General features: G+C 36.3%; 1 protein-coding gene across 1 annotated transcript in view; it reads left to right on the top strand.

The window, feature by feature from the left end:
- LOC136844410 (GTPase-activating Rap/Ran-GAP domain-like protein 3) overlaps positions 1-22,500 on the top strand; it is a 907,028-nt gene that overhangs the window by 509,923 nt on the left and 374,605 nt on the right. Inside the window, 1 exon segment of the mRNA XM_067113570.1 lies at positions 3,362-3,446. Within this exon segment, the coding sequence (XP_066969671.1) occupies positions 3,362-3,446 (85 nt within the window).

Genomic DNA, 22,500 nt, shown 5'->3' with positions numbered 1-22,500 from the left:
TGTCGATGGATTTTGATAAAATTTTACGGTGGGAGGAGGTCTATCCGGACTTTAATTCTTTTTGTGTATTCCTTCTGGCCTTGGCGGAGGTATGCACTTCCTTAATGCTTCATTGTCCATGATGATAACTTGATCGTAAAAGGAAAGGACCGATTGGTTGTTAGGGAAGTAATTTAACCACCGTATTCAGTCGTGGCAGTTGTTTAGGGAGCTGTTCCAGACTGCTGCTCAGCTTCATTTCTATATTGGACAGGAAATTAATTCATGGGTGGTATTTGCCAGAGCTCTTATTTTTTCCTTAAAATTTATTTGAAATCGTTGTTTTAATCCTATTCGTGGTATCTGTAATTTTTTTGAACAAAGCTTTAACACATCAGTGCATCTTTATTAATTATATTTACTTAACATATTTTTTTAAGATATTGATTAGTTTATCATGGCATTGTATATTTACTCATTTGTTTATTACATATGCCAGCGAAGGTAAAGGAGGCTTCTTTGTCTTTTTCTCTGTTTGTTAGTGAGGTGGATTACGAAGAAAGCTGAGTCTCGATTTCAACACACATGAGCCACAGGGAAGGACTTTTTCCGGCCGAGGGGTGAGAGGGAGGGCCAACATTGCTCAGCCTTGCCGAAATTTTACTGTCTCTGAGCGCTCTTGTTTCTTGACAGTGTCTACCTTTAGGTGATTTAGAAATGACGCATTTCCAGGTTTAAAAGCGGGTCACTTCCATATTTAGAAAAGACCCATTTCGAAGTTTAGCAATGAACCATTTTCAGATTTAAAAATTACCCGTCTCCATGTTCAAAAATTATCCATTTCCAGGCTTAGAAATGACACACTGCTTGGTTCATAAATGACCAATTTCTCACTTTAGAAATCATCTATTTCCATGTTTAGAAGTGATCCATTTCCAAACCATTTCATGTTTAGAAATGACCAAATTCTTGGTTTATGAATGACCCATTTCCAGGATTAGAAAAAACCCATTTTCGGGTTCAGATATGATTCATTTCTAGGTTTAGAAATGAACCCTCTCTAGGTTTACACATGACCCATTTCCAGGTTTAGAAGTTCCCATTTCTAAGTTTAAAAATGACCTATTTCTAAGGAAACTGAAGAAATGGATTTTTATTCTTGCTTTAATTGGAGGTAAAAGTGCGCTATAGATTATATGCAGATGTTTGATTCCTCCCTTTGTCCTTCGGAATGCAGAATTATTTTTATATATTAATTATAAGGGGTTGTTGTATAGAAATAGAACTAATAAGGGAATAAATATAAAACATGAGATCAGGGAGCCCACAAGATTTCATTTTTGGGTGGTTAGACATAAAGGAGCACATTACTCAGAAAATGCTTTGAGAGAGAGAGAGAGAGAGAGAGAGAGAGAGAGAGAGAGAGAGAGGGGGCGCACAAAAGAGCATATAAGGCTCCAGAACTATTTCTAACATTTTCTGTAACAGCCTTTAAGTATAATCAAAGTCGTCGCGGTTTGCAAGATTAATGCTCAGTCCGGAGCGTTGAAAATGTCGAGGCCCGCTAAAAGCCTTTTAAAAGAATCTGATAGGGAAGGCCCTTACTAATTGCATTAAGTATTCAGAGGTAGCATTGGCCTATACAGATTAGTTAAACATTTTGTTGAACAGTGAATAGGCCGGTGTGGTGTAGTGAAGGAAGGCCTTTCGTCTGTAATTGGCGAACGAGTTTTCTCTCTGAAATTTATATTGTAAAATGTAGTAAAGCTAACTGAAAGCTAATTTTCATACACACACACACACGTACACGTACTATATATATATATATATATATATATATATATATATATATATATATATATATATATATATATATATATATATATATATATATATATATATATATATATATATATATATATATATATATATTTATATAATATATATATGTATAAATATATATGTATATATATATTTTTTATTTAATTAATGCATATAATCAACTTTCTCAACTATTCCCAACATTTCGAATGCAACGTTAGACATTTTACATATATATATATATATATATATATATATATATATATATATATATAGAAAAGAAAAGCCATTAACAGATATTTTTTACATCGTATAAATATATATATGAATGAGCTAAGTCCATTAACGGACTTTTCACTTGGGGAGAGAAGTCCGTTAACAGAGACTTTTCACATAGGACGAGAAGTCCATAAATAGGAATTTTCGTTAGTACCGAAATTGTTGTTCGACAGTCATTCCAGTCTTAGTTTCTTCATATTACGAACGACGGGAACACTTTAGGTCGGCGTTATCCACATCATTTTAATCTCAAATTGTTACTGAACAAATTTATTCATAATTACCTGATACCGCAATTGTGATTCATTTTTCAAAGCTATGAAAACTTTTTGCGGTAAAGATATTTTTCCTCCTAGCATTTTTATGCTTTAGCATTAGCTTGATTTCTTTTGTCGTTACTTACTAGTGCCTCGAAGCAGTAATATGTATTTATTTTGCAACGCAATATGTTTTAAGAAGGCCTAATTACTGTGGTAATGTCTAATCTTTAACTCAGCTTGATTCCTATTGGAAGATTTGGGCTATGACAAAGCTTTCATTCCTGAGCAGCGATTGAGCTTCAGTGAAAAGTGTTTGTAAAAACGTTGATTTTCTGGGATGTCCTTAAGCACTTAACAAGAACACTGTTTCCTCATAATCATTTAACTGGAACAAGGCATTACATCCCTTACAGTGCTTAACCTTGAGAGAATGTTTGTTATCACTGGCTCTGCCCAGGAAAGGGAACACTTGATTTTCTTGGCAATTATGAAATGGGAATCATAGCTTCAAAACTCTGGGCATGCGTGGCAACTACCCCGTAGGGGGATAGTGCCGTCAGTGCACCTCATGCGGTGCACTGTAGGCATTACTTAAGGTTCTTTGCAGCGTGCCTTCGGCCCCTAGCTGCAACCCCTTTTGTTCCTTTTTCTGTACCTCCTTTCACATTCTCTTGCTTCCATCGTACTTACCGCTCTCTCCTAACAATTGATTCATGGTGCAACTGCGAGGTTTTCCTCCTGTTACACCTTTCAAACCTTTTACTGTCAGTTTCCGTTTCAGCGCTGAATGGCCTCATAGGTCCCAGTGCTTCGCCTTTGACCTAAATTCTATATTCACATCAATTCTATGCATGGCAACTAACTTGATTTTCCCCTTAAACCTGGGCAAAAGCTTGATTTTCTTAATTGCGTCAGCTTGAGCAAATGTTGGTGTTTTGGTCGTTGAGGGTTATATATTTGTATCAATATTTTCCCTTTTTGCATATTGAGCAATTATTAACAAATTATTTTTTCTCTTTCAGCAAATGTATGGTTCTCCCAGTACACCCATATTGGAAAACCCTGAATACCAAACAAGATGGTACTTCAAGTATTTCTTGGGAAAATGTAAGTATCAGTCGAGATAAGAGTAGAATGTTTTAATGTTTATCTCGTTCTTAATAATTAGAATAACACTCACACATTTATTATTATTATTATTATTATTATTATTATTATTATTATTATTTTTATTATTATTATTATTTTTATTATTATTATTATTATTATTATTATGGGAAGAAGAGGGGAGTGAAGGGAAATTTTGAGCAGTGGTAGTGGTAAATATTTCGCCATTTCTACGTTAAACTTTGCGAAAAGAAACTCGGTTATTTATTTTTCTCTCTACCTGTTCCTGACAGGTGAGAAATAGATGCCAAGACGTGTTGCCGTATTGCCTTGTCACACTTGGCTTGAACTGGATGGAAAGGATAGGCGTTCCCTTATGTATCTGGAAATTGCTATCGTACGTTTTCCGGAACGAAATATTTCAAGATTTTTAATGTGCACTTTTTTATATTTGAGTCACCACTTATTTTTTTGCGTTGGGTCACCGCTTATTTTTTTTATGTTGGGGCACCACTTATTTTTATGTTTACGCTGGGTTCACCATTTATTTTTCATGTTGGTGTCACCACTTATTTTTTGTGTTGAGGTCACCACTTATTTTTTTATGTTGGGGGTCACCACTTATTTTTTTGCTGGGGTCACCACTTATGTTTTCTATGCTGGGGTCACCACTTATTTTTTTTTTTTCTTGTGTGTTGGAGTCATCATGATTTTTTTATGTTGGGGTCACCACTTATTTTTTTATGGTGGGTCACCACTTATTTTTTGTGTTGGATGACCACTTATTTTTTATGTTGGGGCACCAGTTATTTTTTTATGTTGGGGTCACCACTTATTTGTCTTCATGCAGAAATCAATGGAAGCAGAAGCCAAAATGTTCTAATCCGCCCAGTTCCTGAAGAAAGTGAGAAAAAATTAAAACGGGATTTAAGTAACGACAGATACGCAATGACCCTGAATTCTAAAGTTGGCTTTTTAATCGTTCTTTCTCCATTGATACATTAAAAACACACACACACACACACACACACTCAGATACTATCGTTTTTACTATTATAGATAATCTATATTTTTAGTATAGATAGTCTATATTTTTAGCTCCTAACAGACAGTGAAGCTATGTACGTACATAGGTTTTGCAAATATGCGATTACATTTTTATGTTATAACTAGTTTATAAAATTCCTATGGTCTTTGGGACAGTAATCTTGAAAACGAATCTAAATTATGTGAAATTGATATATCTTGTAGGTAATCTTTTGTGTGAAAGTTAATCTTACCCCGAAGTCGGATGGTACTCAGTGCTTAAATATCCACCTAAATCTTTAAATGTGAGAGAGAGAGAGAGAGAGAGAGAGAGAGAGAGAGAGAGATCCAAATGGAGTCACATCAGAGGTAATCGAGATAGAGAAAGAGACAGACTGACTTAATACTGCTCAGGTCACTATCATCCCTTCCCAAAACTTCATATTATTCTGGAATTTACTTTCACCCAGTTTTGGGTGATGGAGAGGGTAAAGAAAAAAAAAAAAAAGAGGACTTGGCCATGTAGAAAGGGATACCTAGTCTTGCGAGGGATAGAATATTGTATGAATTTAAAAAAATGAAAGAAGGGCTAGAATTCGTAAGGTTTGCAGTAGTGAAAGAAACTCGTCGACCTTAGCAGTCCATGGGTGATTGCTACTACTACTACTACTACTACAAGCCAAACTGCAATCCTAATTGGAAGAGCAGAACCGTACGAGTCCAAGGGCCCCTATCAAGAAAGCGGAAATTGAGAAGTAAAGAATAAATACTTAAAGGGAATTAATAAAATAAAATATATTAACGTATAAATAATACAGATAACGAATTAACTACGAAGCGAGGTTCATGTCGGCCTGTTTTACAGAAGAGCATTTGCACCAAGTTTGAACTCTTAAATTCCCCCTACTCAACTACAGGATTAGGAAGGTCATCCTACAATTTGGTAACATCCAAATTAAATTTCGGGAAACTGTCTGTGCATTGAACTTCACGGAGGAAAAGAAAGGACAGAAGTGAGTGGGTCCCTTAATAATACGTGGTTTGATTTATCAAGATCGGGGATAAGAAACTAAATAAAACTAAGGTTTTTGTCCAACAATTTAAGATGTGAGTCTGATGCTGAAGACTGAACAGGCGAATAACCTACAGAACACGCCTTACTGACTCAGAGTCAGTGTGAGAGGCGATTGCCTATTGGGTGTTACCAGACCGATTTAAAATAGGTCACTGTGGGTCACACTCCTTTTACCACCCCCCCCCCCAACCAACGGGCCGAAATGCTATCTGTAAGAAAAATGGACAGCTTTCTACGATGACATTATTTCATTTTTTATGTTTCACTGAAATTCCATCGAGCTTGAGAGACACTGAGATGTAAAATTTGCATATTTACTTTATTTTTGGGGAATGATTTCATGAAGTATATTGGAAATAAACTTTCAAGTATGGATTTCTGAACCACCCCCTCTCTGTGAGAATATGTATTCTCTCTCCTCCTCTCTCACTGTATATATATATATATATATATATATATATATATATATATATATATATATATATATATATATATATATATATATATATATATATATATATATTATATATATATATATATATATATATATATATATATATATATATATATATATATATATATATAATGTATAATATATATATATATATACAATTTCACACATTTGATGTACATGTGTATTGGCGTGCATTTATACATACTTCGGTTTTCGTTTATACTTATTTTAATGTTGATCGGGCGCTATTAGTGCCTCGAAAATTGTTTTAATATGCATCAAAGGGCTAAGACATTAATGGCGAAAAGGTTTCAGTGAGTAGGCCGTAGTATTTCAAATTGCTTTTGAATGAGTCTGAGTGTTGAGCTGATTTAAATTATAATTAAAATTTACCAAACAATAGTTCCGCATCTGTAAGTTATCCTCAGCTAAGCGCTCATCCCGATGTCGGTGAATGCCACCTTTGAAGGCGGAGACGATTGAAGCGTTTCGGATGTCATTGACAAAGGAGATGCAGAATCCTCCGGTCGGTTTGAGACTGTTCATAACGTTGAGGTTGGAATTATTAGGGCGTGGGGTTCCTGTGAGGTTTTCGTACGATGTCGTCTTCAATCCAGAATTGTTGGGTTCAGTGCATCCAGAATGACTATCCCTAATTGGATTTTAATGTTCAAGACTGACAGTATATTTTTAATGTCGTGTTGTTGTATAACCGGCGTGAAGGAAATTAAAATTATTCTTTACAGTCGTGATCATTGTGCCTAGGGGACAGTTCCGTCAGTACACCTCACGTGGTCCACCATAGACATTACTTGAGGTTTTTGCAGCGTCCCTGTGGCCCCCAACTGCAACCCCTTTCGTTCCTTTTGCTGTACCTCTGTTTATACTCTCTTTCTTCTATCTTACTTTCCACCCTCTCCTTACAATTGTTTCATAGGGTAACTGAGAGGTCTTCCTCCTTTTACGCCTTTAAAACCTTTTTTATTCTCAATTTCCCTTACAGCCCTGAATGACCTCTTGGGTCGCAGACCTTGACCTTTGGCTTAAGTTTTATATTATCTCCCAACGGAATACCAAAGTTATGTTCTATGTGTAGTAGGTTTTTGGGGCGTGGTGTTTATATGTTTGTCCTTAGAAGTCATTTGTGGATACTTAGACTTTGGGAGGAAAAAAAATTAATATCTGGGGTGGATGAACCTTTTTGGGGTTGGATTATTCAGTCTAAGCAGAAGGTTACAGTCTTCGAATGCCGGTGTTTTTACTTCAGTGCTTTCTTCATGTGCGATTTGCTCTTGGAAGCTTGACTTAAACTTCTGAGTAAATGCGTGCTTCTTGAAAGCCGCTCCCCGCGCCCCCCTCTCAATTTATTTTGTAGTAAGTGTTGAAATATATCTCAGATCTCTCTCGCTCTCGTATTTATAGGTGTTGTAGGGTCTCTCTCTCTCTCTCTCTCTCTCTCTCTCTCTCTCTCTCTCTCTCTCTCTCTCTCTCTCTCTCTCATTTTTGTAGTGCATCATTAATAGGGGAGAAGTTTTGGTCGAGAGGCAGCGAGTCTCGAAGTCATTTTCCGCCTCATGCATTTTTCATCTGGCGTTTGAGAGTCGCAACATTATCTCATTGATAATTAAGCTTTTAATTAGAGTAATTTGCATTACTAAGTTGTTTCAGCGCGAAATAAAGTTGTTTGAAGTAAGATCCTTGCTTTGAGTACCCGAAAAGTGGATGTAATGTATTTATGTTGGAGCGTAGAAATTGGTGGTATCAATTTCAGGTTTTATACCGGGCATGTTTCGGGAATATTAATTTCATATTTATTCTGGACACACTACATTATATATATATATATATATATATATATATATATATATATATATATATATATATATATATATATATATATATATGTATATATATATATATACACACTATGTGTGTGCTTGTATATACACATATATACATACATACATATCTATATAGACATGCGTATGTAAGTGTGTGTATGTATTTGAAATAGCCACAATTACCTCTTAACTTCTCGCTTTCCATACGCGTTTTTTTTATATGCCCATCACCACGAGGCTTTAACAACAATAATAATAAAAAATATTCTAACTCAGTAGTAGGATTCGAACCCTCACACCCGATATGCAGGGTAAAATTACGTTTAACCATTTGGCCACGATGGAGGTTAACCCATTCCTGCTCATGCACAGAAGTGTCTGTCGATATGAAATACATTTCGCCGGAGCTGGAATTGACACTCACCATCATAGCATTGCATTTTACGTTTGTTGATTTTTAGGCTGAAATAAATGTATAGAATCTACTGGTAACATTTTTTTCTAGATAGACCGTACATGGATTTGTACTAGCCACAGTGACCACTTAACCTTTCGATTTCTTCACTCTATTGATACGCTCACTACTACGACACCTTGGAACCCAAATAATGAAAATGTGACATACCGTGCTTGGGTTCCGTTTTCACCGTTTGTCTCTTCATTTGGGTTCTAGGCTCGTTGTGCTGAGCGTGTATCCAAAAATGCAAAGAACGAGAAGTGGCCGTCACTTGCACGTATATATTTGGTAAAAAGTTATCAGGGGTTTATCTGTCTGTTTCTCTTAAATGCATACACACACACACACACACACACACACACACACACACATATATATATATATATATATATATATATATATATATATATATATATATATATATATATATATATATATAATATATATATATATATATATATATATATATATATATATATATATACAGTATTTACATATGTATATATATATATATATATATATATATATATATATATATATATATATATATATATATGTATATATATATATATATATATATATATATATATATATATATATATACATATAGTGTAATCATGAAGCTACAAATGTCGCTTAATATCAAATTCACGCTACCTCGGGAATATCTCCGATGGAGAATTGTCACCGAAGGGGAATTTATATGTGATAAATGAATTGGTATCGTCGGGACACGAACCCTTGACACGAAACCTATTCAGCGACTCCAGTAGACGCTACCCACTGAGCTTCATGATTGTATATAAATCACGGTGTGATAAAAAAAATTCATATATATTGTGTGTATGTATGAGTGCGTGTGTGTATCTGTGGCTGTGTGTGTATGCGCGCTTGTGCACAAACCATGTGTATGAGCGTCCTTAAATAGACATGAAAGTAATTTCGTATTACAGACTCGTTTGAAAAATCTAACTTCATATTTGTTCCAAGTATATTTGTAGGGCGACAGGAAGGGGTGAACGGGAGTGTACAGGGCGGAAAATGACTACCATTGGGAATCACAGAACACTGGTGATTGTTCTCTTTCGAATTACTGAAGATTAACAATCGCTGACTACATGAATTCTTAGATGGTGGAGTATCACCTACTTTAGGATTTGTGGAATACTGAATACTTCGTCAGCTTCCTGATGTAATTGTAGAAAATCGTTGTATAAGATAAAATTGTCAGAGATGGTGATGCTCGTTTACTCCGTACGTTAATTGATACATAGAAGATGCACCCTAGAGTTACCGGACCATTGTTCTGTGGCTATTTCATTAATGAAAGAATCATATAACGTTAGGCCGTAATGCGGTGTAATTCGGTACTACAGTGGCTAAAATAAAATCTGATGAATTGTGATAAATTTGTTCAGCTGTTAATCATTTATTGAAATCAGTTTTAGAAGCAACCTTTGGAAACTCTTGTGAACCACTCGGTGTTGGGAACCGCAAGACCACAAGCACGTTTATCAAAGAGCTGAAATAAAGATTATTAGAAGTAATTAAAGTATTTCTTCCATCTGTTAAAAATAAAAAAGAATAATTCTACACTTATATATGTAATGCAATGAAATATTTCATACTGGTTTTGTGCTAAATGTTGTGAAGTTTATGATTTTATTAGATTTAGTTTGTGTGTTTATGCTAAGAGTTGTCTAATATGAAGGTCCTTATAATTTTTTATTTCAAAATTTGCAGCATATGAAAGAAAAAGCTATTCTTTTTGTTTGACAGATTTTGTATATGACTGCTTTTGTTCTTCATAGAATAAGAAAGCGTTTGCCATTATCTTACTTTATGAATTTGTAGAGTGTGATATTTGTATGAATTTGTAGAGTGTGATATTTGTATGAATTTGTAGAGTGTGATATTTGTATGACATGGTGACATTTGTTCGTCTGACGCTTACGAAAATTGTAATAAAACAGCCCCGTATGTCAGGATGTACTCTTGCCAAATCCAGGAATTACTGCGCGGCAGGAAAAAGAACCGAGCCTACCTTTCACGAAAATACCGTGATGCACTTAACTTTGGAATCTTCAGGACAAACTCAATAATCCTGACAAATTCAGCTCCTGGCTAACCGCCCAACCCCCCCATTCCTTCCCCCCTTACTCACATACTTCCCTTCCTCCTCCGCCTCCTATGGTAGTCTCACTTCCCTACCCGTTCAGATCTCCCACCCCTCTTCCTTTCCTCCCCTATGATGATGCGTCTTCTAAGTCTCCCTTTCTCCATCCTCCCCACTCTTTGACACCCATCCCCTGTCCCCCCGTCACTGCTATTATTCTCCCTCCATCCGACAGCGCGTCTCCCCTACCCTTCTCCCCTTCTTCCCCCTTTCTCCTTCTACCTCCCCTCCCTCCCTCCTTCCTCTCCTCCTCTCCATCCATTCCTCCTATCTTACGCGCATTAAGTTTTAAATCTCATTTCTTACATTCTAAGTTTTTATTCTCCTTAGGAATTTGGATCCGGAGAGAAAAAGATGGGTTTGTATAACTTGGAATAGGAATAGGATTGGCGAATATGAGGCGCCTCGAGAAAATGTAAAGAAAAATATCGTTCTTCAGTGCTGAGAAATTATTTGTTCCAAGGATGATATTTTATTGGTGTGTTGTGATAGATTTTTAGTTTTCTGTAAAAGAAAACTATTGAGATTGTCTATCCGTCCGCCCTCAGATCTTAGAAACTACTCAGGCTAGAGGGCTGCAAATTGGTATGTTGATCACCCACCCTCCAATCATCGAACATACCAAATTGCAACCCTCTAGCCTCAGCAGTTTTTGTCTTATTTAAGGCTAAAGTTAGCCATAATCGTGCTTCTGGCACCGCTATAGGTGCCAACAACACAGGCCACCACTGGGCTGTGGCTGAGAGTTTCATGGGACGTGGATGAGAGTTTCATATAGTATTATACGCTGTACAGAAACTCGACTGCGCCGAAGAAACATCGGCGCATTTTTTACTTATTTCTCAAATTAAAAGACATTTGGATTTTTATAAACAAAGCTCCTGTTATTTTTAAGGGAATGTTTGTTACAATTGGTTATGGATATCAAACATGAGGTTATTTTGAGAGAATGTATGTTAGAACTTCTCTGGTTAATAAACATTCCCTTGTTTTAATAGTCACAAATATTAATATATTTTTCTTCTTGCCATTCAATGTTTGTGTATCTAAACGTTAACTATTTACTCGGTGGAAAACGTTATTTCGTCTGTTATAATTGCAGTTGTTTTTTTTAACTTTATTCCTTTGTGCATGTCCAGATGATTACTATTATTTTTAACTTTGTTGCCCCTGTACATATCCTGTACTGAAGAGTGACCCGAAAGTCCGTTGTTTACACATAACGCCAATAGTCAAGAAATAACATCAGTTTCGTATTGTTATTTTAATGTGAAACGACTGTGTAATATGATGACGTGTTTACTCTCGTATTTATTTGTTTATTTAATCGAAGAGGAGCGCGAATTAAATTACTTCCAGCGTGTTCATCATGCACAAAGTTTTTGTTGATACATTACGTTTCAGTAATAAGGGCTCTCCGTTTCAATAATAAGGGCTCTCTCTCTCTCTCTCTCTCTCTCTCTCTCTCTCATACACAATATCACTCTCTCTCATTATGGTAGGATTTAGGAAAACTATGCATTGAGATTTGTCCATATTATTATTATTATTATTATTATTATTATTATTATTATTATTATTATTATTATTATTGAGATTTGTGCATATTATTATTATTATTATATTATTATTATTATTATTAGTGTAGTTGCTGTTGTTGTTGTTGTTGTTGTTGCATAAAAGGCCATAGTCTTCAGTTGTCCTGCATTGAAATGATGTGATTGTTTTCGACTGAAGTATGCAGACCTGCGCACGGTCAACGGATCTGTAGTTTTTCAGAACCTTGTCAGAAGCGCGTGGTTTTCGTCACCTTGTGCCATCGCGCCGCCTCTCTTTAAACCCAGTAGCCAATACTGGTGGCGAAACTAAAGTCGCTCGTGTTCGTGCCCGCTTGGCACCGACCCAAAGAACACGCCGCCTTCAATTTCGCCACAAATCTTGACTGTTGCACGTCAAGTTTGACTGCAAGAAGCTCCAAAGTTGCTAGAACACGGGTTCGGGTGACACCACCGTCAGTTTAATGAAAAAGCTGATTGGCGATGTTTCTCTCGTCATTAGATTTCTTAATTATCTGCTCAGACTGATCCGCATTGAAATTGTGGTTCATCATCGTCTGTTCATCGGAGGAAGTTGGTGGTGTAATAAAAATTGGCCATCAGTGGAGAGGTTTTCTAGGTATTCCGGCATCATGACAATAAAAGTTAAAGGCTAGGCAAGGAGAAGAGAATTTTAGGAGGCAAAAGGAATTTTTTCCTGTAAACGTTTATGGTGTTAGTCCATCTATTTGCCTTTTTGTGTAATGTTATTGCATTTTCAGTTTTGTATCGTGTGTCTGTAATATTTTTTTCAGACTTGATTGATAGTTTTTTTTTATGCTTAGGTGGGAAACCAGTCTACCTTCACGAGGCTTGCCTCAGAGAGAGAGAGAGAGAGATAAATAAACACATATTATATATATATTATATCTCTATCTATCTATCTATCTATCTATATATATATATATATATATATATATATATATATATATATATATATATATATATATATATATATATATATATATATCCTGGTTTAGATTTGCTTTATGAAATCAAATACAGAAATCAAACTATGTCGGCTGAGCAAACAGAAGAAATGATGAACAAACACCGGGATTTTAGGCTTAAACCCAGGCACTGGTACCTCCAGCTTCATTCAGCTCCACTGGCAAGAAAAAAAAAGCGATAAACGTTTCGAACTAAATCTTTGATCTTGGAGGAATGTTACTTTCATCTTAGATAAGATATTTTTCTGAATGTCCTTAGACGTACTTACCCACCTGCTCTGTTGGATTTTGGGCCTTCATTCATAACCCTTCGCCGCCTGAACCAGGTCGCTAAAGTTCATTGCAAGATTCAGCTAGTACTTGGTGCCTTCTACATTTCTTGCAGGACCATTTATTTTTAAGTCTGATGACCACGTAAGTTAATTAAACGTCATTTTGCTGAATGCACAAGGCTTAGAATTTAGATTTTAGAAGATCACTCGGGATGTGGCTATATTTATTCACCCTGTCAAAATTAATCTTATTGGAGGACCAAGGTGGAGCTTTTCTCAGACGATAGATACAGCGTGTCCGAACAGTCTGGAACCACCTGTCGAAATTTTAACTCTTGTCTCGTTCCTGATTTTTGGAAACCCTGTAGAGTGGCCTTGTAGTAGCAGTTTATTTACTTTTATTTTAATTGTTTGTTATGTAACGACATTTTTAGCATGATGTACGGTATGTGTGTACAGTGTAAATAGTTTGGAAGAAGTGCCAAAGACCGAACACTGGAGATGGCAGAAGAGACCCAGTTGATTAGATGGTGTTACTTCTATAGGAGATGAGGAGGATGTTGGAGCAGTAGTATTAGTAGTAGCAGTAGTAGTGGTAGTAGTATAACATTAACGAAAATTAGATACCTATCTGAGGTATAATCCGATCAGTCTTATAGCATTGAGCTTTGTGGGCCTCTTTTTTTTTTTATTTAATTTGATCTGTTATGGGATTCAGTTAGTTCAGAAAAAATCTTCATACGGTAGACTTCTTGAACTTAAAGGTTTTACACTTAGTATGGTGGAAATTTCGTTTTGTATTTTTGCAATAAATCATTATAGAAAAAAACTATCAGAATTTCTCCCTATATCAGCGACTCACTTCTCCGTGCTCTTTTCAGATGCTCTGTACTCTGTTTCTGTCCACTTCTTTTCCCTCTCTTTCTCTTTTTCTTGCTCTTTGCTGTTTCCTGTAGTACGGTATATTCTATTCCTTTCGGCAGCGGTATCAATTGTCCATTTCCAATCGAATTCGCCTTTGTCTTCCGTCAGATGTGATTTTAAGTCGCGCCGAATTTGTAAAGGTTTCCAGTGGGGACGTTGTTTATCCCCGTCTATTTCCAGGGCGATTCTGGAGCCATACGGAAGGGCAATTCTCCGTTATATTTCTTCCTTTCTCTTATTTTCTTTTTGTGCATCGAATTTTTCTACCTGATTTTGACGGTACCACATTAAGCAATACCTTTTGTTTTTCCTGCTGGATATTTTATTTTTTAACAGGTTTAGGTTTTGCCTTTTATTTTTACTGCTCTTTTTTTCCTCATGCTAGGTTTAAGCAGAATACATTCTTTCATGCGCTGGGTTTTGTTCACTGGATTTTTTTTTCTTTACAAGTTTAGGTACTACCCTTTCATTTTTAACCTGGTTTAGGGGACAAGTATTTTAGCTGTACTGAATTTTGTGACAAGGCTTAGGCAGCAACTGTTTTTTTTCCTCTGCGTAATTTTTTTAAATTGCTCTGGGAATTTTTTTCCTCAATTAATGGGGTAACCCTTGATTGATTTCCTTACCAGGTAATTGAGCCTCATGGTTTAATACCCCTGTTTTTTATCCATCTGGATATTTTTATCCAGATTTGTTTAGCTGATATTTTTAACCAGGTTGTTAGGCTGCTGTACAGGAAATATGGTGCATGAAATGTTTAATCTGAAGTAACTGATTTTAAGTGCATGGGAAGCCTGGACAAAAAAGTGGAACAGCGAAAATGTTGCAAGTAAATATTAGGTAGATCGGTAGAGTAAAGGAATGTATGGGCAAAATTTACGGAAGTATTCGTTGATAGAATATATATATATACTATATATATATATATATATATATATATATATATATATATATATATATATATATATATATATATATATATATATATATATATATATATATATATATATATATATATATATATAGAAAAGAGTCTCTCTCTCTCTCTCTCTCTCTCTCTCTCTCTCTCTCTCTCTCTCTCTCTCTCTCTCTCTCTCTCTCTCTCTCAGAAAACAAACAAAACGACAAAATTCTGGCGTGCATTGTGATTTTTCTCCCCTTTCAGAAATCCTCCATTCATTTCCATTGTTACTCGAAGATTCACAGCCTGGAGATTTCACTATCCTGCACCGGTTGGCAAAGAATGGGGAAAAACACTCGGAGGTGATAGTGCCCAAGAGGGCATTTACCTGGATTTGTACAACCACTTTACTCTATCTTCGAGGATTAGAGATCGCTTGTGCGGCGCTGTTTTTCCCATTGGTGGAGCCGTTCAGTTCTGGTGGGTAGAGGGCGAGGGATTTACAAATGCAAGTAATTCCATAACACTCTTGAATGTTTCCTTTTATGTATATCTACCGCTGTCGAGGAGATAAGGCCTTCGGGTTGTCATTTTATTGTTTATCTGTTAGCAGGTTAGTTTTGACGATTTATTTTGCCAAAGAAACTACGCTGGCCCTACATCTACATTCACCATAAGTTTATCACATGGAGGGGATTCCACGGTCGGTATTCGCCAAAATTTTATTACGTGGAGGAGATTCCACGATCGATATTCGCCAAAAGGTTATCACAAGGAGTGGATTCTAAGATCGATATTCGCCAAAAGTTTATCACAAGGAGGGGATTCTACGATCGATATTCGCCAAAAGTTTTTCACATGGAGTGGATTCTACGATCGATATTCGCCAAAAGTTTATCATATGGAGAAGATTCCACGATCGACATTCACCAAAATTTTATCATAAGGAGAAGATTCCACGATCGATATTCACCAAAAGTTTATCATATGGAGAAGATTCTATTTCTAGGTCTTGTTACTTAACAATTTTTTCTCTTTCTTTCATATCTACTTTGGTGTCCCATAGTACTGCGACATCAGTGAGTAATACTTTTCTTCTTGATTCTGTTAATCAGCGACAAGTCTGGTCTATTGGCACGTATCACCCAATTTGTTCTGATACCATAGTCCCAGAGGACCTTTGCGTGATCGTTTTCTATCACTCCCTCAGGTTGGTGTTCGTATCACTTATTACTTCAAGCTAGCTGGTGTTTCTTGCACAGGCACCGGTGGAGGTTTGCTGGGTCTTAGGTCTTGATCTTGTGCGCTGTTAGCATTCCCTCTCTTTCCTTCTTGAGTTCCCCAGTTCTTTAGTCTGTCTCATGTACTGCCCGTGCATTGGTTTGCTGTGCCACTCCCATTTTATGTTTTTCATTCTCCTGTCTCTGTATATTTCTGGGTCTTCTACTTTATCAGTCCTTCTTCCCATACACCCAGTCATTCATTTCCTGGTTTTCAGAGTATTTGCCCCAGTGCAGTGCTCTGCTCTCGACGGTGTGGCGCAGTCCTCTATGCTTAGACCTCCTCCCCTTCCATGTTATTATAGTCTGTCTGTATTTGCTCTTGGGGTGTAGTGCTTTTGTATCGTCATGTGTTTCCCTAGTTTGCCAGGTTTATGCTGAGGTTCATCCTCCGTCCGTCACTACTTCCCCGCTGTATCCTGAGTTACTGGTACTGCCCATGTGTTTATGGCTTTCATGTTTCTATCGTTGACTTGAGCTCGAGTATCACAGCCTAAGTCTCTGCATATATTCTTTTCCTGATCATATCCTTATCTCTTGGTGATTTATATCCTCTCAAATCTCATTACTTCCAGGTATTTTATCCGGTCTCATCTATGCAGTTATATATTCCTGTCGGGTATCTTTATCCTTCAGTCCTTGTCACTGCGTTTTTGTATGTCACTGCCAAGGCGCACTTTTCTTATTCAAACACCATCCTGATGTCCCCAGATACAATTTCTTACAGTTTGCAGCTTAGGCATCTATTTTCGATTCTTACCATACAGCTTGATGTCGTCCATGAACATCAGATGGTTATTTCTATTGCTATTTCTGATTGGTACCAGCATCCATCTTCTGCAGTACTTTGTCATGGGAATCATGGCTCCACATGAAGAGTATTAGGGACAAAGAGTCCTGAAAGATTCCTCTCTGATGTTAACCTCTGCTAGTCTTATCCCCAGAGCTTGTAAGTACGTGTTCAGTTGCGCATTGTATTTTAGGGTTGATGGATGGTGCTTTCCTCTGCCCCATATATTTTCAGGCATTATATTAGCTACGCTCAGTGTTATCATGTCAGAGAAACTTTTATAGTCAATCCATTCCATGTGCTAGAGTTGGTATTTCCTTCTCTTACTATTCTTCATTACCATTTTGTCTATCAGGAGCTGGTCTTTTGTGGCCCTGCACTTCCTTCTGCAGCCTTTCTGTTGGTGGAGGATGGTGTTTGTATCCTCTAGGTAGTTGCTTAGCTTTTCACTGATGATACTTGTTGTTGTTGTTGTTGTTATATTAGTTTTAACAGTAGATGTCACAACAATAGCTTCTTTTATTGGATCCTTGAACGAAATTTTATTGGCTGACAGTATGCAGGACGGTTGTGTTGAGAATGCTTCAACATTATGGCTGCTGATATTAGAATTGGTGTCGGCATAAGTTTGAAATAAGTACGCAGTATTTCGTGTGGTTTGCTTCTTCTTATGGTGCATTGCACATATAATTGTTCCATTAGTACTTTGTTATATGCTCTGTTAAGAAAGCTGTTTCTTCATCGGTGAATTTGTTTCTGTTTTTGGGGGCCGCCGATGATTTACAGCCACAACAAATTCGGTAACACTTATCATGCTTTGTATGTGTGGGTTGGTGGAAGTTGGGATTAGTTTCATTTAGAAATTTTCTTGAGAGAGAGAGAGAGAGAGAGAGAGAGAACGAAACACTTAGCCTGCTTGGCTTCTCTCTCTCTCTCTCTCTCTCTCTCTCTCTCTCTCTCTCTCTCTCTCTCTCTCACACAAACACACACACGCACACACGGCCATAGTGGTTTTTCTTTATTTTACAAAGAAGATAGTGTAACTGCATTCACCTATAATTTATATTACACACGCATGCAAGAGCGCAAGACATTTATTTTTCACTTAGATGGGAAATGAAGCAAAAATACTGGCCCACAGAATAAGAGTGTAAGTGCAATTAAATCCGTGGTCAAAAACTCTGGAACAAACACAACCATGGCCTTTATCATTGTTTTCCTTTACAAAGAAAGAGAGATAATGAATGTGAGAGTAATTTGTTATTCAGTTTTTATTTCAGACGCACATAGAGCGAGCGCGTGAGTTGTTTAGGAATAAGAAGTAGAAGCGAATAATTTAGGTAATGACCCTTGCATTGAACGGAGGGGGGATACCTTTCTGCAGGGACCCATTGCAAGCAGTTGGCTCAGAGGGAAATGGTGGCATGACAGTTTCTACACCAACTCATGACATCGGTTGCATATAATTGTCATTTTTGTACTGTTGCTGCATTACCGTTGCCTCAGATTTCTCTGAGGTGTATTGATTTTTTTTGTCACGATATACGTGTTTTAATTGTTTCTTTGTTATTCATTAGTTATTATCTTTTATTTTGTCTTTTCTCATTTGAACTTTTTTTTTTATGGTAGCTTGCCTTTAAACTTTGTGGGTCGGTTCTGAAATATTTAGGTTTCACAGAAACCGACTAGTTAAAAGAAATGTCGAGTGCAAATAAAATAACCAGCATTACGGTTTCTCATATGGTGGAATGTGAAGCGTTTATAAACTCATGTAAACCTGTACGTATCTGCATTGTCCCTGTATCTCTGCGAGCTGTCAAGGGTGAGCACAGTACTCGAACTGTAGTTTTAGTAGACGTTGTCTTGTTTGAGGAAATTGTCATTGGATGATGTGTGTACTAGCGAATATAATTTCTTACATTTATTTCCTTGGTGAATTTGTATTGTTTTGTTTAGTATCCTGAAGTATAAAATGCAAATTAAATCTTTATATTTTTTGTATAACTAGTTTACGAGAAACGGGCCTCATGTTTAACGATCACAAAAGAGAATGTCATTACAAAATTCCTTTGATAGTGCCGTAATTTTTTAAGGGACTGGTATACTATTTTATTTAAATTTCCTTAGTTAACCTATTGTCTAGCCACAATATTGTATTGCGTTCTGTAGGAGCTCGCTAAGCAAGCTAAAGGCATGTTTGGTTTGATGAAATTGAACGCACGATCGTTTTGAATAATAATGTTGAAATGTATAAGCAAAATTCGTACTTCAAAAAGACTATTTTCAGTTTTTCTGGCAAATGAATTACGAGAAATGTACTGTATGTTCTTCATTGTTTTAATTTTGTAATTTTGTCTGAAGAATGCGTTTAGAAGGACATCCACTAATGATAAGCTGGTAAAATGAGAGAGAGAGAGAATTTTAGCAATTATTTAAAAGTATCACATTCCACACGATTACATTAATTTGGAATGAGAAAAGTAAGAATAAAATTTGAGAGAGAGAGAGAAAAAAAAATATTGAAATATATTTCGGTCCAAGCGTTTACCGGAAATTTGAAATAGAAATTAACAAGAATAAAGTTTCAGAGAGAGAGAGAGATTAAAAGAAATATTTAAAAATGTCATGGTCCACGCGTTTACGAAAGAATTAAATGGGAAAAGCAAGAATGAAGTTTCAGAGAGAGAGAGAGAGAGAGAGAGAGAGAGAAATTTCAACAAGTATTTAAAAACATGCAGTTCATAATGATTACAATAATTTGGTAAATGGGAAAAGCAAGAATGAAGTTTCAGAGAGAGAGAGAGAGAGAGAGAGAGAGAGAGAGAGAGAGAGAGAGGAGAGAAATTTCAACAAGTTTTTAAAAACATCACAGTTCACACGATTTACAATAAATAATTTGGTAAATGGGAAAAGAAAGAATGAAGTTTCACAGAGAGAGAGAGAGAGAGAGAGAGAGAGAGAGAGAGAGAGAGAGAGAGAGAGACCCTGTTGACTTGAGTAATTGCAACCCATAGCAGTGCTGATCGGGAAGAGGATGCTGTGCTTGAATTCCTGGCGGCTGCTAGTTGTTCTTTGGTGGAACCGTTCCTTACATGGCGCTGTCAGGTAGCTCCTGTGCTGTTCCTCGTGTTCCTTTACAACCCCCTGAGGTCCTTCCGAAAATTATTACTCCCAGACCAGTGGTACAGATAGCTGTTGATGCTTTATAATTGCATGTAGATTGGAATATATATATTGCTTTATAATTACATTTAGACTGGAATATATATATATATGTGTGTTTGTGTGTGTGTGTGTGTATATATATATATATATATATATATATATATATATATATACATATATATATATATATATATATATATATATATATATATATATAAAGTTTAAATATATTCTATTATTGTCTGTTCACGCTTTCTTGATATTAAGTTTCTAACGTTCATTCAGGCCAATTTGGAAATACCGTAGATGCAAGAAGCGTGGGCGCGCTTGCGCGAATCATGTCTGAAGGGTAACGCGCGCAATACTGGTGTGTACAATCGAATTACTGTTCCCTCTTTGAAATTTAGAACGTCCCCTAATTTATGCATACTGCAAATTAATTGCTTCATTTTCTTTTCGCGAGGGTAATAGCTTTCTGGGCAGCTGTAACGCTGTAACGGGTTGCTTGTAACGCTGTGATGGAAAAAGAGGGTGGAAGGGAGATGGAGAGCCCGAACAAATTCGCATTTTTGTACTCGACGGGAAATTTCACAGACAAAGGAGGGATCTGTTATTTATATATTGGCGGATGAATGGTTCCGTGTTTATTTTATATTAATTCATGTGTTTTTTTTTTAATTTTCTTTTTAATTTTTCTGAATTTGGACACTTATAATGGCGGTGTTCTTAGTTCATTGGTTTTTTTTTTCTTGCTCTTTAACAACAGGAATAATAATTAAGATGAATGTAATACTCAGAGGACAAACCATCTTGTCTTTTTTTTCTCTTTTTTTTTTTTGAGATAATTCACTTGAGTTGGAAAATCCTTTTGATTCTCGCAGCCTTGGAAGACTTTCGCTGGGTATTTGTAATAAATACATTTCAGATATGCTTATATGCATGTATGCATATTGCATATTTACATAATATGACTTTGACGAATTTCTATTCATATTATTCGGAACATGCTTTTATGCGTATATATTGGTGTTGACCGTTGATGGAAACAAAAGGGGAAGCGAGCCGCGGATTATCATCACCAATCATTTTCTTGGTTATCCTTTATTATAGTGATTAAGGTGGGTTATAAAGCATCCTCCAGAGATCTTACTTCTCCGTGAAGGACAGTTGCTTTTGCTGTCGGCCTTCATGTATAGAAACTGTGTTGGTATTATTTGACAGCTTGTAGTTGTGCGGTTTATAAGCTTCTTCCGGGATGACTGTACGCCAGTTATTTTCTTCAGGCATCCAGGCAGTCAGAATGAAAACGATTTCAAACTTGTTTTTGAATAAATTTTGTAACAAGTTATACATTGTTTATTTAGTTGATAATTAACGCAAGTTTTATAGTTTTGCCTTCCATTATTAGCCAGCTCATAATAATGAATTAATCAGTCGGCCGGCGTCACCAGATTAACGGTAACCAATCAGTCAGCGACCTTAAAACTCGTCCGGACTCGGTATTTTTCGAGGCTACGGCTGTGAAAGAGACGGAGCCTAAGACACTTCAAATAATTTCCCCCTTTAATAATTTCACTTTAATTTCCGATAATCAGAATGAGAAATTTTGAAGTCATGAGTTGCTCCGCCTCTCAAGTAATTAGGAATCCGAAACTTCGGAGCTTCCCTTTTTTCTCAACGTTCGAAAAACGAATATTTTTTTATTTTTTTTATTTTCCAATAATCAGGATTAAGACTATTGGCCTCGTAATTTCTGTTCATCTCAAATAATTAGAATTCGAAGTTAAGTTTTAGGTCTTCGTCTGAAAAGGTTTTAGAAGATTTCTTTATAAAAGGACTTCGGAACGCAGGTCGAATAGCCTGTATGTTATAGGGGCTTACATTGTATGAAATTAAAAGTGCGCATGCGCTAGTACACGCGCTTCACACACGCATGCGCATGGTTGAGCGATATATGTCAAGCCCCACCAGGGATAGTTTCGAGGTCTGTTACCTGGAAAATCTTCTGATGTCTGTAATGACCTAACTAAATATTTACCAACCTGGCAGTTAGTCGAATTCGATAAATCGCAACTCTGGGAGAGAATATCATCAGAATAATTGAGTTATTTCCATTCCTTAGAAAATGCGGTTTTCATGAAGTTATCC

The sequence above is a fragment of the Macrobrachium rosenbergii genome, chromosome 12 (genome assembly GCF_040412425.1).
Source record: "Macrobrachium rosenbergii isolate ZJJX-2024 chromosome 12, ASM4041242v1, whole genome shotgun sequence".
NCBI lineage: Eukaryota > Metazoa > Arthropoda > Malacostraca > Decapoda > Palaemonidae > Macrobrachium > Macrobrachium rosenbergii.
This window is presented reverse-complemented; position numbering and strand designations above follow the sequence as displayed.